The sequence below is a fragment of the Heteronotia binoei genome, chromosome 3, assembly GCF_032191835.1.
Source record: "Heteronotia binoei isolate CCM8104 ecotype False Entrance Well chromosome 3, APGP_CSIRO_Hbin_v1, whole genome shotgun sequence".
Taxonomy (NCBI): Eukaryota; Metazoa; Chordata; class Lepidosauria; order Squamata; family Gekkonidae; genus Heteronotia; species Heteronotia binoei.
The window spans coordinates 46,759,165-46,774,245 of NC_083225.1; the positions used below are offsets into that span (position 1 = coordinate 46,759,165).

The 15,081-nt window shown below is 43.5% G+C and overlaps 1 protein-coding gene across 6 annotated transcripts in view; it reads left to right on the top strand.

The window, feature by feature from the left end:
• Positions 1-15,081, top strand: part of ARHGEF7 (Rho guanine nucleotide exchange factor 7) — a 143,743-nt gene that overhangs the window by 74,190 nt on the left and 54,472 nt on the right. For all 6 annotated transcript variants that reach the window (XM_060233704.1, XM_060233703.1, XM_060233705.1 and 3 more), the window contains 3 exons: positions 1,365-1,459; positions 7,052-7,147; positions 9,497-9,619. In XM_060233704.1, coding sequence (XP_060089687.1) covers positions 1,365-1,459; positions 7,052-7,147; positions 9,497-9,619 — 314 coding nt within the window. The remainder of the gene's footprint in view (positions 1-1,364; positions 1,460-7,051; positions 7,148-9,496; positions 9,620-15,081) is intronic.

Consider the following 15,081-nt stretch of genomic DNA (forward strand, 5'->3'; position numbering starts at 1 on the left):
TTTGACCCAAGTCAAGAAGTATTTTGTGGAACTGGGGAACAGAAAGAAAAGGGCAATCAGAAATTACTATCCCTCTGAGAAAACGTTATAGTGCTTGTGATTTATCAATTTAGGGGACAAGAATGACTAATTTGAGGGGCTGGAAAGAAGTTTATAAAATTATGTATCTCATGGAGAAAGTGACTTTCTTCTGTGTTTTGCTGCTTCTGAATTGCCAATATTCCTTTCCCTTAGCACCTTCATCTAGGCATTAACGTTCATGGTTCTCACCTGAGGTGGCATCTCTACCCAGGTAGCTGTTGCTGCAGGGCTTAAGAGGGGCTGCAAATCAGCATACATAGTTCTCTTCAGTTTAAAGAATCGCAAGGCCCAGAGCATTGGATTATTTTTTTTTTGTGCTACACGATTGGGTGGAGGCCTTCTGCAGCAGCAGTCTCTCCATATCTACAGTGTGCGGAGGCTTTATTTGAAAGCATGAAAGCTGATACCACTTTCACACCCTTGATGTTAGGCGGCGGTGACTTCCAAGAAGCAATGACACAGCATCAAGTGGTGACTTGAATTGCAAATCAAAGACCGCAAATAGAACTTTCATTACTTTGGGTGGAGTCAGTTTACACATTCAACTGGAACAATCTAGTTTTGGGAAATTAAGGAGTGTGTGAACCAGTCCCTATGCTTTGTGTTATGTATAAATCTCCCAAAAGCTGAAAGGAGCTCAGTGAGCCATTTGAACTTGGATTTGTGTGTTTTTGCATGTGCGTTTATGATGGTGTGCATTAGAAGAATTAGTGTTCCATGTACATATAATTTATATGAATCTATAAATCGTGGGCCCTACTGTTGGTGACCCAGGAGACACAAATGGTCTGTGCAGCAGGGGTTTGCAGTGCGTCTGGATGCAGTAGAAATCTCTTTGGCCTAGCTGTGACACGTTTCATCAGGCCCATGCTTTTGCCTACCTCTCCTGCTGTTGTGCTGCTGTCTATATACTGTCAAAATTATACCAAGACATGCCTGGAGGATACAGTATAGTATGGTACTGCCTTAAACTTTTGACATGTACATTTGCCAAAATGATTAGCCAGTGCTGCTTTAAACAATCAAGGCATTTTAAGCAAGACTTTTGTACAATACCATTTCTTTAACCATTTCTCACAACTTCATCGCATTACTTACTCCTGACTTAATTTAAGTTCCTTCATTGTAAGGTCCTACATAATGGTTTGATGTTTTCCTTTTCGTATCCAGCTTGCATCTAGACTCTTTTGAGAGGTAATGTTTGAGAGGAAATGTTTCATAGTCCAGTTGTGTTTGGCATTTGTTTTTGCGTTTTAAAACCAAGGGGTTTTTTTGTGTTACAGGTGCTACAAAACATATTAGAAACAGAAAATGAATATGCTAAGGAACTACAGACCATGCTTTCTAACTACCTAAGGCCTTTACAAGCCAGTGAAAAGTAAGTCTTTGGTATCTGTGTCTAAAACATCTTGAGCAGAAGGTGCCAGAGAAGACCTTCCTCTCCCTTGGACCACAGAGGAGCTGGTGCCAGTCACTCTCGATACTAGTGGTCTGACTTGGAATAAGGCAGCTTGATATATTCATAAATTCAGTATGTTTTTGGCAGCATTCCAACAGGCAGAATCTTTAAAGGACTTTGCCACATCTGTTGGCTCATTTGCAACATTACAGGAGTGACAGCACACAGTAAATATTATGCCTACTGGATGAAAGCTGGAACAGGGGATGTAACATTAACGTTGGTCCTGAAGCTGTCCTTAAGCAATTCCAAAATGAACTTCAATGACTTTTTTAAGGGGCTTGCAAGTGAAAGAGCCTCTTTCATGTTGGGTTAAAGAAAGCGAACTGGTTCTAAATATGTGTGAACTGAAAGTGAAAGGGATAACCAGAGCTCATGAGAGAGAAGATTCCTTACCTCTCACATAAAAACCAAGATCTTTGTGGTCTCTGTGCTTCACGCTCATGGGATATAGCGCCTGCGCCGATCCCCCGAATCGGTACCTAAAAAGCCAGGGATTTTTTGCGCTCGGCACCAGTGGGCATGCGCAGGCGTCCCGGTACGCATGCTCACCAGAGCCAGCGTGAGGATCCTGCCAGTTTCTTTTTGACTGCCGCGTTGATAGGATCTCCTTTCGATTGCTCCGGTCAGTACTGGTAATCCTTTGGATTTTTTCACTGTTATATAGCCCGTTTGTTGTTTTCCTAGTTAGTAGTTAAGTGTTATAGTTAGTTGTTTTTAAAAAAAGACTTGTTGTTGGACTTTGCCCTTCGGGGCTTTATTTCCCCCCCATTCCTTTAGAAATCTTTCTGTGTGGGTTCCGGTGCCTATGGAAAGGCGTTGGGTTTTTTTTAAACGTTGCCGCAAGTGTGGTAGCAAAATTGCACCTCCTGACGGTCATTTCCACTGCTTATTGTGTCTGCGCGAGGGGCACCGAGTCGACTTGTGCCCACATTGCTCGAGTTTCTTGAAGCAAACCCGCAAAAACCGGGCAGCAAGGCTATCGGGCAGCACTTGTAGAATCGGCTCTTCGTCTGCCGAAAATGGCAACGGGCCCGTTGGTATCGATGGGGGAAGCCACCCAGGCCCTGACGGTTACATCGGTCGATCCATCGTCACCGGTACAGACTGACATGCCGACCGAGTGAGGCCGACCCACAGAATGACCCTCTGAAGGGTTAGTGGTGACTCTGCCTAAGAAACGTTGGGACGATTTGGGGACTCGATCGTCCCTCCCGCAGAAGTCTAAATCGAAGGAGAAGCGGAAGAACAGACTTTCCCGCACTCCTTCTCCTTCTTGGGATGCTTTGATGTCAACTCAAGCTGCTCCACCCTGGAAGATCCTGGCATCTCCACGTCCACGGAGTCCTTCAGTGTCGAGAAGCAGAGGCTCGCAGCTGATCTGTCTGTCGAAATCTGAGCAGGAGATAGACCTGACCCAGCGCACCCATTCATCAAGATCGAGATTGCGTCGTCGGAGTGACAGTGGTTGGGTATTGGAGATCGAGGCTTTGACGCCGAACGAATCCCTGGCACCTCTTCTACCGACTATGGGACGGAGAGAGCTTGAACCGGCTGCTATGGGATCAATGTCAGTGGCCTTGTTCCTATGGATACCCATACCCACCGCCATACCAGTGGTACCCTCCACGTGACTTTCCAGAATGGGATCAGCGGTCAGAAGCCTCGCATCTCTTGAGGGTTTCACATCACTCCACGCATCGTGCAGTGGCAGAGAGACGCAGAAAGCGGGTGGAGGAAGCGCAAGCTCTCTCTTTGGTATTGCTCCGGTCACCCGAGCACGCGTCGATCCCGATACTTTCTGATTACTCGGTGAGAGGAGACTCTTTGTCATCAAACTCTGAGGTCGGTACCGTGATCCTGACAGGGCAGTGAAACCTTCGCCAGAGTCGCATATTGCTGAGGACCTTCTCACATCTCCATTGGAAGATCTGAAGTCTTATGGTGACCTGGTGAAGCCGATGGCACACTCCCTCTCCCTACAGTGGTTCAACCGCAGCCAGTCGTTGATGACACCGTCTTCGACATAATGCAGAGAGACACATCGATGGCGGTGGCCTTTCCAGTGACCAAAGTTATACTGCAGGCAGTGAAGGAGCCCTGGGCAAAGCCGGCATCTACACCAATCTCTACGCAAAGACTGGACCATATGTATAGTGTTCAGGAGGCTGGTGCTGAGTTTTTGTTCACCCACCCCAAGCCCAACGCGGTGGTGGTCTCCTTATCCTCTAAGGCGCATAAAACCCATTCTTCTCCACCTGACAAAGAGGGCAAGAAATTAGATAATGCGGGCAGAAAATTCTATTCAGCTGGAGCATTGGGAGTAAAGGTCTCCAGTTATGCCACATGCATGGCTCGCTACCAATACTCCATTTGGGAGCAGCTCGCACCACTAATGTCTTCGTTGAGCGAGGAGAAGCGCTCTTCATTCAAGAAGCTGCAAAAAGAGGGCTTTGCTGTGGCTAAGCAACAACTGGCTGCAGCAAAGCACATGGTGGATGTATCGGCCAAGACCCTCACTTCCACCGTCTCCCTGCGACGTCACTCTTGACTACGGTCCACAGCTCTTCAGCCTGACACCAGGGCCTATGTTGAAGACCTTCCTTTCACGGGATCTCAAGGATGCCAACTTCCATGTCAGCATCCATCCTTCGTACAGGCATTTCCTTCGTTTTGCAGTAGGTTCCAACCATTTTCAGTTCAAAGCCCTTTCATTCAGCCTGTGCACTGCACCGTGGGTGTTTACCAAGATGATGAGTGTTGTAGCCACACATCTTCGCCTTCAAGGTATAGTCGTTTTTCCGTATATCGACGACTGGCTCCTCGTGGCAGAGTCAGAAGAACGTCTATCCGGCCATATTGCAACTACTCTTCGTTTTCTTCACACCTTAGGTCTGCAGGTCAACATGACAAAGTCTCATCTTACACCAGCGAGGACAGTTCAATTTATAGGGGCTTTGCTGGACACAAACCTTCACCACGCTTTTCTGCCTCAGCAGAGAGCGATGGACATTATCAATCTCATCCATCTTTTCCAAAGTCGAAAATGGGGCACAGCACAGCAACTGCAGCAGATGCTGGGGTTGATGGTGGCGACTGCAAGCGTGCTGCTGTTCGCAAAATTGAGAATGAGAGGACTTCAACTGTAGTTTCTCCGACAATTTCGGCCTTTACGGGACTCACCTCTGAAGAGGTTTATAATTCCATCCTCGATCTTCCGGACCCTGCAGTGGTGGAGACGCAGAGACAACATCTGTCAGGAAGCTCCCTTCCATTTACCTGTAATGACAGTTACGATCACCGCAGATGCGTCTTTGTGGGGCTGCGGTGCTCACATGGATTCTCTGTGTGTGGGGGGCCCTTGGCCTCCACAGCTGACTAGTTGCCACATAAACTATCTGGAACTGTTGGCAATTCATTTCACCCTTCGGTCTTTCCGTCCTATGGTGGCGGGGAAGGTGGTGGCCCTGTTGACAGACAATACTACAGCCCTTTGTTATGTCAACAGGCAGGGCAGGACAGTCTCTCGACAGCTCTGTGCACTAGCAATAGAACTGTGAATGGAATGCCTGGAGCATCACATCTACATAAAGGCTGCGCATCTTCCAGGGGTGCTCAATCTGCAGGCGGATTCGTTGAGCAGAGGAGCAGCATCTCCGCACGAGTGGAATCTGCTCTGTTCTGTTCCGGGGGGGGGGGGGGGCCCGGATCCAGAGTCATTGGGAGATGGCCTGATGTTCCCATGGAATGATTGGTTCCTATATCTGTTTCCGCCTCTGCCGTTGCTGACAAGGGTTGTCAACAAAATTGCGAGGGAGAGACCGCGGTGCATTCTAGTGACACCGTGGTGGCCTCGGCAGAACTGGTTTCCGATCTTGCTTCAATTAGCGAGGTTTTTTTTATCAGTTTTCGGTGAAAGCGGACCTTCTGTCAGCCTGGGAAGGACACGTGTTTCATCATAACGTGCCTCATCTGAAGCTGATGGCGTGGTTCATTGACCTTGTGAGTTCTCCAGCAGAGTCCAACACATCTTTCTAAATAGTAGAAAGTTGTCTACTCATGCTTCCTGTAACAGGAAGTGGGGGACGTTTCTTCAGTTTTTGGCTGACCCTAAAGTCTCACCCCAACGGGTGGGTCTATCGGTGATTTTTGACTTTCTGTTATCTTTGGTGGATGCTGGACTTTCCTTTTCTTCTGTTAAAGTTTATTTATCAGCAATATCAGTGTATCATGAGTCTGTTGAGGGGCATTCAGTTTTTGCTCATCCTCATTCGAAGAGGTTTCTAAAAGGACTACTCAGATTGCATCCCCTGTCAAGATCATCCCCACAGTTGTGGGATTTGTTTTTAGTATTTGACAGGTTGACTCGGCGTTCCTTCGAACCAATGGCAACCTGTTCTCTACAGCTTCTGTCCTGGAAGACTGCTTTTCTGGTGGCAATCACATTGGCATGCCATGTAGGGGAGCTCATGGCTATGCGTTGTGACCATCCATGTTTAGTTTTTCATGAGTCCGGAGTGTAGTTGGCTCCTGATGTTTCTTTTCTTCCTAAGGTGGTTTCCCAGTTTCACCGTAAGTTGGACGTTTGGTTACCCACGTTTTATCCCACGCCTTCCTCGGATGAGGTACATCGGTGGTATGCTTTGGACGTTAAGCGTGCGTTACTGTTTTATTTGAGTCGTTCTAAGAGTTTTCGTCAGGATCAGCATCTTTTTGTTTCTTATGCTGCTCCTAAGTTGGGTTCCAGAATTTCATCTCAGCGGCTTTCGAAGTGGCTCACTGAGACTATTAAACTGTGCTACTTGCTGGCAAAGAAGCCGTTGCCTTGGTCCATTCGTCGACACTCTACTAGAACGATGGTGACGTTGGTGGCATTCCTGAAGGGTGTTTCCTTGACGGATGTGTGCAAGGCCACCACCTGATTCTCTCCACATGCTTTCATGAAGCACTATGCTCTGGATGTGCATGCTCATCAGAGGACTCGTCTGGGAGCTGTGGTGCTGCAAGCTGTTTCTTCTGGTTGACTGTCTTCTTGCCTCCAGGTATGTCTTGCTTGCTAGTCTCCCATGAGTGTGAAGCACAGAGACCACAGAAGATAGACAGGTTGCTCACCTGTAACTGTAGATCTTCAAGTGGTCATCTGTGCATTCACACTACCCGCCCTCCTTCCCCACTGCTCATGGTCTCCCTATGTTAGGGGGGCTTCCAGCGGTCAAGAAGGAACTGGCAGGATCCTCGCGCTGGCTCTGGTGAGCATGCGTACTAGGATGCCTGCGCATGCTCACTGGTGCCGAGCGTGAAAAATCCTGGGCTTTTTAGCTACTGATTTGGGGGATCGGCGCAGGCGCTATATCCCATGAGTGTGAATGCACAGATGACACTTGAAGATCTACTGTTACAGATAAGCAACCTGTCTTTCCTAGCTTTAAGAAATATTGCAAATTATTGGGTGTGTGTGGATGTTTTTGTATGCATGCTTATTCTTAACTTTCTCATTTTTCTGGGCTTCAGGTTAAATTCTACGGATACTTCATATTTAATTGGAAACCTAGAAGAAATCAGTTCCTTTCAGCAAATGCTTGTGCAGTCTTTAGAAGAATGCACCAAGTGAGTACTGCAAGACTAACTAAACAGTTCTTGGAATTGTCTAGACTGACTCTGTTTTATCTAAAGGAATTTGTTCTTTACTGATTGGTTTAAGTGTGGTATTTATTTTAATTGAAAAATATATAAATGTGAGAAAACATGGTTGGAATATTGATTTCAGAATCATTAATGTAAAAATCCTGTAAGGCTTACTGAATTTGAGTGTGTGAACACACTAATAGTTTTATGTAATGTGTTAAAGGATATTAAACCAGATGATGCTACATGAATTGTAACAGGGAATATGTATTGTTTTTCTGTTTTGTGCTCAGTCTTTCATTTATTGCTGAAATAGCATTAACAATTGTATGGTTGGTGTGATAGACTGCAAGCCTATGCATGAGTGAGAGGCAATGCATATGATGGAATTCTCAGTGAGTGACAGGGCATGGAACTCGCTGTGATTGGGCAACTGCTTCTAACAGTCAAGCTATGACAGTTGGGAGTTAGGGAATCAGTTGAGGAGGGTTTTGTTGTTGAAGAGGGTCTGCAAGAGACAGTGAGGCTCTCGAGTGTGTGACAGTGTGTCACTGAAACAGTTTCAGTGTGAATGTGGTATAGCTCTGAATACTGGAGACTGGTGGGAGATTGATCCCAGAAATTAAGGGCAGTCTCTGATTATGTACCAAAAAAGAAACACATCTTGAGAGGCTCAGAGGTTCCTGTATTAAGCTTAGTATTCCAAGGGAAAGACTGCTAGTCTGGTAGAGTAGGACTTGGCAAAGGGTTTTGAGGTGTCAGAGAAGGGCCCTCAAAGGTGCCAAAGTCCAGAGTTATTGCTCTTACTGAGAACAGAATAACTAGTTTGCCAGAGGAAAGAGGTCTAGAAGTGTCTTCTAACCCAAGAGGGTGAGGCAGATACCCTCAAGCTTGTGTGACTAGAAAGAGGGAAGGTTCCTCAGAGATCTAGAATAATTATAAAAATATAAACCTTGAACATCAAAGTTACTTTTAGTGAATGTTGAGCCATCTGAGAGAAATACTGTGTCTTATGAAATAAGTTGCCTGTGAAGGAGTTCTGTATTCATTTTTGTTCCGTCTCTCCACAGATTTTAAATCCCAAAAACCTTGTACAAATCACATCCCTTCCCTGCCAGTCTGTTTTAAATAAATCACATCTTGTTTTGAAATGCTACCAGTGCCTAGTGTGCTACATTTCTGACCAGTAAAATTTTGACACCTGCCTGAGCACAATACAAGCACTAAGATTCAGAATCAGGAGCCATAGAGGGGTTTGAGTGCAAGAAGGAAAGTAATGTTGGGACGGGAGTGGGGATGCATCTTCCCACAGCCTGCTCATTAAACCTAGTTAAGAGCTGGCTTTCATTACACCAGCATCAATGGCAAGCCTTGGGAAACAGTTGCAAGAATTTGTTAATAAATGTTGAAAGGAGCCATTGATTTTGGTTGTTATTAGCTGTAACTTTAATGTTTACTGAAATTTTGAATTCAGTTACATTCTCTTAAGCCCACTATCTTCAGCAGAGATAAGTATGTTTACTAGATGATTCACTGCAAGACACAGTTTTGGCAAATGCAGTGCAGGAAAATCAGAAATGCAAACACTAGTGTGATGTAGTGATTATAGTGTGGGATTAGGATCTGGGAGACCTATGTTGAAAGCCCTACTATGCCATGAAGCCCTCTGGGTGATGTTGGCCCAGTCATTCTCTCTGTTGAACCTACCTAGCAGGGTGCCTGTGAGGATAAAATGAAAGAAGGGAAGATGGTGTATGCCCCCCTGAGCACCTTGAAGGAAGGGCAGAATAAGAAATGTACTGGATTAAATATAAAGGACTCAAATACCACAAGATGGGTAGCCATGTTAGTCTTTCTGTAGCAGTAGAGAAGAGTAAGAGTCAACTAGCACTTAAAGACTAGCAAAATTTGTGGTAGGGTATGAGACAGTGCTTACTGTGGCAACTCACGAAAGCTCTACCACAAATTTTGTTAGTCTTTAAGGCGCTACTGGACTCTTACACTTTTCTACTAATATAAAGTAACATAGTAAATCAATAAAAAGATACCAGTTGTATATAAAGTAATACAATCACACCGCAAAATATCAAATATACCAGGGAAACAGCAAACAAGGTGGACTGAAGTTCTGTAAAACCTCTTTCCAAGCTTTGCACCTCTCCTTAGTTTATTGTTTCAGAGTAGCCACTTGTTCAGGTTCCTACTTGTCCCTGACACCTAGACTTTAAGACTACCAAGGTAAAGGTGACATCTGCCTTGCCGATTTTGGAATGCATTATGCATTAAGTCTCAGAAGAATTTAGAAGTTACATTGATGTTCCTTTATTTCAGGTTGCCTGAAGCTCAGCAGAGAGTTGGTGGTTGCTTTCTAAATCTGATGCCACAGATGAAAAACTTATATCTTGTGTACTGTGCCAACCACCCATCAGCAGTAACTGTTCTCACAGAACACAGGTATGTCCTACCTGCATCTTGTAATGGTGTAAAGCATGAAAAAATGCCAAACACCTTATAGTTAATCCTGTGTGTTTTATATTTTCCTATTGGTTCTGTTTGTAGAAAGAAGTGTTTGCAAGCAAATACAAGGTTATTCTTAGTATTCAGATCAGTTGTTTGCTTAGGGCAAAAGTATAATTTATGAAGTGCAGGTTTGAAGATTAAAATAAAGTGAAAGTAGAGTAGCATTTTTCAGTCATGGTCTTTAAAAAAAATTTAACCGAACCCTATTATAAATATAAGTAAGCCCCAGTACTTTAGTTGCAACATACACCTGTGTGCATAAGCCTGCAACTTTATAAGCTTGATCCTATACTTTTTTATATACAGGAGGTAGGTCAGTTTTGTTCAATGAGTGAGTGTATATGAAGAAGTTGCCTTAGTGATGATGCAACTCTTTTTTCCCCCAAACAGATTATGGAATGACAGTTAGGGTTGCCAATCCCCAGGTGGGGGCAGGTGATCCCCGGTTTGGAGGCCCTCCCCCCGCTTCAGGGTAATCAGAAAGCAGGGGGAGGGAAATGTCTGCTGGGAACTCATGATTCCCTAAGGAGGCTTATTCCCATAGAAAATAATGGAGAATTGATCTGCAGGTAACTGGGGCTCTGGGGGCCCTGTTTTTTGAGGTAGAGGCACCAGATTTTCAGTGTAGCATCCAGTGTCTCTCCCCAATATGCTCCCTAAGTTTCAAAAAGATTGGACTGGGGGGTCCAATTCTATGAGCCCCCAAAGAAGGTGCCCCTATCCTTCATTATTTCCTATGGAAGGAAGGCATTTAAAAGGTGTGCAGTCCCTTTAAATGTGATCGCCAGAACTCTCTTTGGAATTCAGTTATGCTTGTCACAACATTGCTCCTGGCTCCACCCCAATGTCTCCTGGCTCCACCCCCAAAGTCTCTTGGCTCCATCCCCAAAGTCCCCAGAAATTTCATGAATTGGACTTGGCAACCCTAATGACAGTTATGAAACAGAAGTTAATGACATATTGTAAAAACTAAATCAGAAACTTCTTGAAAGGTCAAACAGTAGGCTTTCCATAAGTTGATTAGACTCCTCTTCAGACTTCTGCTGTAAAGCCCATGGTAGACAAGAAGAATTAGGCCAAATCATGTTTTAGAGCTCCTACTAAGCACTCCAGTCTCTAGTGAAAATCTCTAGAAACAGAGCTGGTAAATGTCACTGTGGTTTATCAATTGAAATATTACACCCAAGGCCTTTTTTGAGCAGGAATGCATGGGAACACAGTTCCAGCTGGCTTGGAGTCAGGGTGTGTGGCCTACTATGCAGATGAGTTTCTGCTGGGTTTTTTCTACAGAAAAGCCCTATGTGAAACAATTGTGACATCAGGGAGTGTAGCCTAATATGCAACTGAGTTCCTGCTGGACTTTTTGCTTTAAAAAAAAAAGCCCTGATTACATCACTCTCTTCTCTGACTCCCTGGCTCTCTAGTATCTAAGGCGTTTGCCTAATTTTATGAGGGGCACCTGATAAAGAAACAGAAGGCCAAAATGCCCTTGAGTACCTGGAACTAACCGTGTGGGTTCTGAACGAATAATTTCATAGTCATAATTAATTTAAAGTATGCATTGTATTATTATAGCTATAACAATTTTTCAGGATGTAGTTTTTGAAAACAGCTATTATTGTTTCAGTCAGAACAAGGATTTTCTGATATGTTTCTATAGTGAGTTGTGGTTGAAATTCATGCAAACTTTTGTTGTGTACATGAATAGTAGAACATTGAGTTGGGCTCTTTTTCCAACCAATGTATCTTTGGGCAGTCTGAATCTAATGTAAATTCCTTCACTAACTCTCATAGCACCATTTTTAAAATCTCTTTCAAGTGCCCCTTTTAAATGTGCGATTGTGGACAAGAGAGCAAGAACTCTTTCCTGTACTAGTATTGGAATCTTGAAAAAAAGCATAAACCACATACTTCCTAAAAGCATTTTTACCATGTATGTTTTCAAAAGATATGCATTATTTGAATGACTTAGGTATTCTGCAGCATTCTCAAAGCTTGGGGGTTGAAGTTTCATTTAGTCATGCTGAATGGATGTGGCATGTCAAGTTACCCTATTGGTAGTGTTGAATGAATCAGATTATGCTTAGAATGTTATCAACTATAGACATTGGCACCATCATACTGTCCCTTCCATTAATATATTTCATTGACCAGCTTAACATTTCATAGTATCTGTTTTCAGTAATAATAATAATAATACAACTGTGATCTGCAGGCCACCAATATATTAGAGGGATTAATATGTCCAGTGGTTATAATTGGAGAATTTTAAACCCGTGAAAGGGTATGAGTGTTTCTTTGATATGAGTTAAATAAAGGTTAAAGTCAGTTAATTATGCAGCTTTGAAGTGACACTGCATAAAATGGCACATGATTAAAACTGTGGTTCCAAAAAAGGGCAACTAGAATGATTAAAGGTTTGGAACACTTTTCCTATGAAGAAAAGTTAAAACGCTTGGGGCTCTTTAGCTTGGAGAAATGTTGACTGCGGGGTGACATGATAGAGGTTTACAAGATTATGCATGGGCTGGAGAAGGTAGAGAAAGAAGTACTTTTCTCCCTTTCTCACAGTACAAGAACTCGTGGGCATTCAATGAAATTGCTGAGCAGTCAGGTTAGAACGGATAAAAGGAAGTACTTCTTCACCCAAAGGGTGATTAACATGTGGAATTCACTGCCACAGGAGGTGGCGGCGGCTACAAGAATAGCCAGCTTCAAGAGGGGGTTAGATAAAAATATGGAGCAGAGGTCCATCGGTAGCTATTAGCCACAGTGTGTATATATAGGTGTATATATATATATATGTGTGTGTGTGTGTGTGTGTGTGTATTAACCACTGTGTGACACAGAGTGTTGGACTGGATGGGACATTGGCCTGATCCAACATGGCTTCTCTTATGTTCTTATTTATTTATATTCCGCCCATTCCCACGTAGGGGCTCAGGGCGGAGCACAACATAAATAATAAAATCACAGCAGCTTAATATTAAAAAAGCCAATTACAATATTCAATACAACAGAATAGTTCGGCAGAACAATATGATAAGATGGTGTAGCAGGACAGTACAGCAAATCAGCACAGTAGGATAGTACAGTAGGGGAGGCCAACTGTTCTAATGGATAGATGCCCACCACCTCACCCGAAGACCTGCCAGAACAGCTCTGTTTTACAGGCCCTACGAAAAGCTAGCAAGCCAGGTAGGGCCCGGATCTCTATAGGGAGCTGATTCCACCATGTTGGGGCTAGGACTGAGAAGGACCTGGCCCTGGTAGAGAAAAGACAGGCATCTTTTGGGCCGGGGTCAGTCAGCCTGTCTTGGGAGGCCAAATGAAGCAACCTCTGGGGCTTATACGGGAAGAGACAGTCCCACAGGTATGTTGATCCCAGGCCGTGTAAGGCTTTAAAAGTCAGAACTAACACCTTGAAACACCATGTTTGTGACTTCACCCCCTCTATGCCCGTTGATTTTTAAAAAAAATTATATTGGGTTTTCAATATTCAACACATTTCATACAACACACTTCAGAAAGAAGAAATTCTTAAAATGTAAGGAAACACTTTCTGTCTTACTTTTTAATTGCAAAACATAATAAATAATGCCTGATCCATATGAACACGGAAAATGATTTCTCTGATCCCTTTGATAGTATGTTAATAGAGTTAATAAGGCCATGTGCTGCACATGCTGGAACCATCTTTTTCTATTTGGCTGCTGTTGCCAATTTAACAATGGCAAGTAGGCTCAAGACCAGTTCTGCATCTGAAGGGGTAACATGCTGCCCTTCTTATGCTCACTGATTTTATACATGTACCAGTACTTCATGGAGGGATACAGAGAAGCAGCATAAAGGAAAGGGATCTAGCCTAACCTCCTTCCTGTCATGAGCTTTCTTTGTGTTCAGTGTTTTCAAATATGAGATCCTCCATATGCTGTATGAAGTAAAGTAGTACAGTGCAGCTCCGTGATCTGATGATCACGTATCTTTGCTCCAGATATTTTTTTAAGTCAAAATGCTTTGAGTGTGCAGCTGATCTTTTTTTCCCCAGTAGAAAATGCTAAACAATTTTGCTTGTCTGTTCTTATGTGCAGGTAAATGCTCTGCCATGCTACTACAAGTGGAAGTAATTGCTCCCCCAGTTCTTTAAAGGTCAGACAGAGTTTGGCACTGCTGGTATATTGGTCCCATTTTTATCTATGGAATTTGTTTCCAAGTGGCTATTCATAGAATTAATGAATAGTTTTGACCAGTGCACATATTATTCTTAATTTGGATAAAGTGATCAAGAGCAGGTTATGAGGTCTTGTTTGTTTAAAAGATTTATATTCCTGACTCCAGAATCTGCCCCAATCCCAGCCCCCTCTCATTTTGTATACCAATTCTCCATCTTCCTCCTGCTTGCTACTCAGCATAGAGTTGAGACTGGACAGGGGTGGGGGGTAAAGGACAGTTTGTTCAGTACTAATCTTGGTTATTAATGGTTGTGGTCAAGACTCAGCATGGTGGTATGGTTAGAATGTTCAGCTAGGACATACAGAGACTTAGACTTGAATCTGTATTTTAACATGAAAGCTTGCTGGGTGACCTTGGACCAGTCACATGCACTTAACCTAACCTACCTTTCAATGTTGTGAGGAAAAATGGAGGAGAGGAGAATTATGCAAGTTGCTTTGGATCCCCATTGGGGAGACGGGAAGTAAAGTAAATGCATGGTTGTCACAATGCTCAACAAATGTGGAGAGTGGAAGCACTACCTCACAAGAGAGGCCAGGGTGTGGGAAGGATTGTGCAGTTTTTCAGTTTGATCCAGCTCCTTTAACCGTTGCTAAGAACATTAATTTTCTTTTGCCAAAGATCTGCTGTGCTAAAAATGGCTTTCCTGCCACCACTTAATATTGGTTTAAAATGCCTAATCTCTTCTAATGTACAGTTAAACTCTGAAGGTCGGTGAGACTGATGCAGTGGCAATTTCCTATGCAGGAAAATGGCAATATATTTCTTAAATATGACTGATTCTTTTAAGATAAAAAGGCAGGTCGTTTTTAAAATATTTAAACTCTTATAATGTAAGCTGCATGCTTCAAATGAGCAATTGTATCTGTAAATGCAAGCAAGCTTTAAATCCACCATACAGTTTACATAATGCTAGGTATTATGGCTAGGTCTAAATATGAGATTTAATTGTTGCATTTATAGCTTTTTAATAATGCCAGGTTTCAAACCATGAAGCTCAGACAAGCACGTTTATAGGAGATAACTGGAGCATGGAATACAGATAAGCATCTGAGTCAGAGAACCTTTTGTCCCTCCTCCACTTTGTTTCCCAGAGGCTGTGAACATAGAGGGTGATGTCATACTTGAAGCAACAGCCCAAGAATAAGGCTTTCTATCTCGAA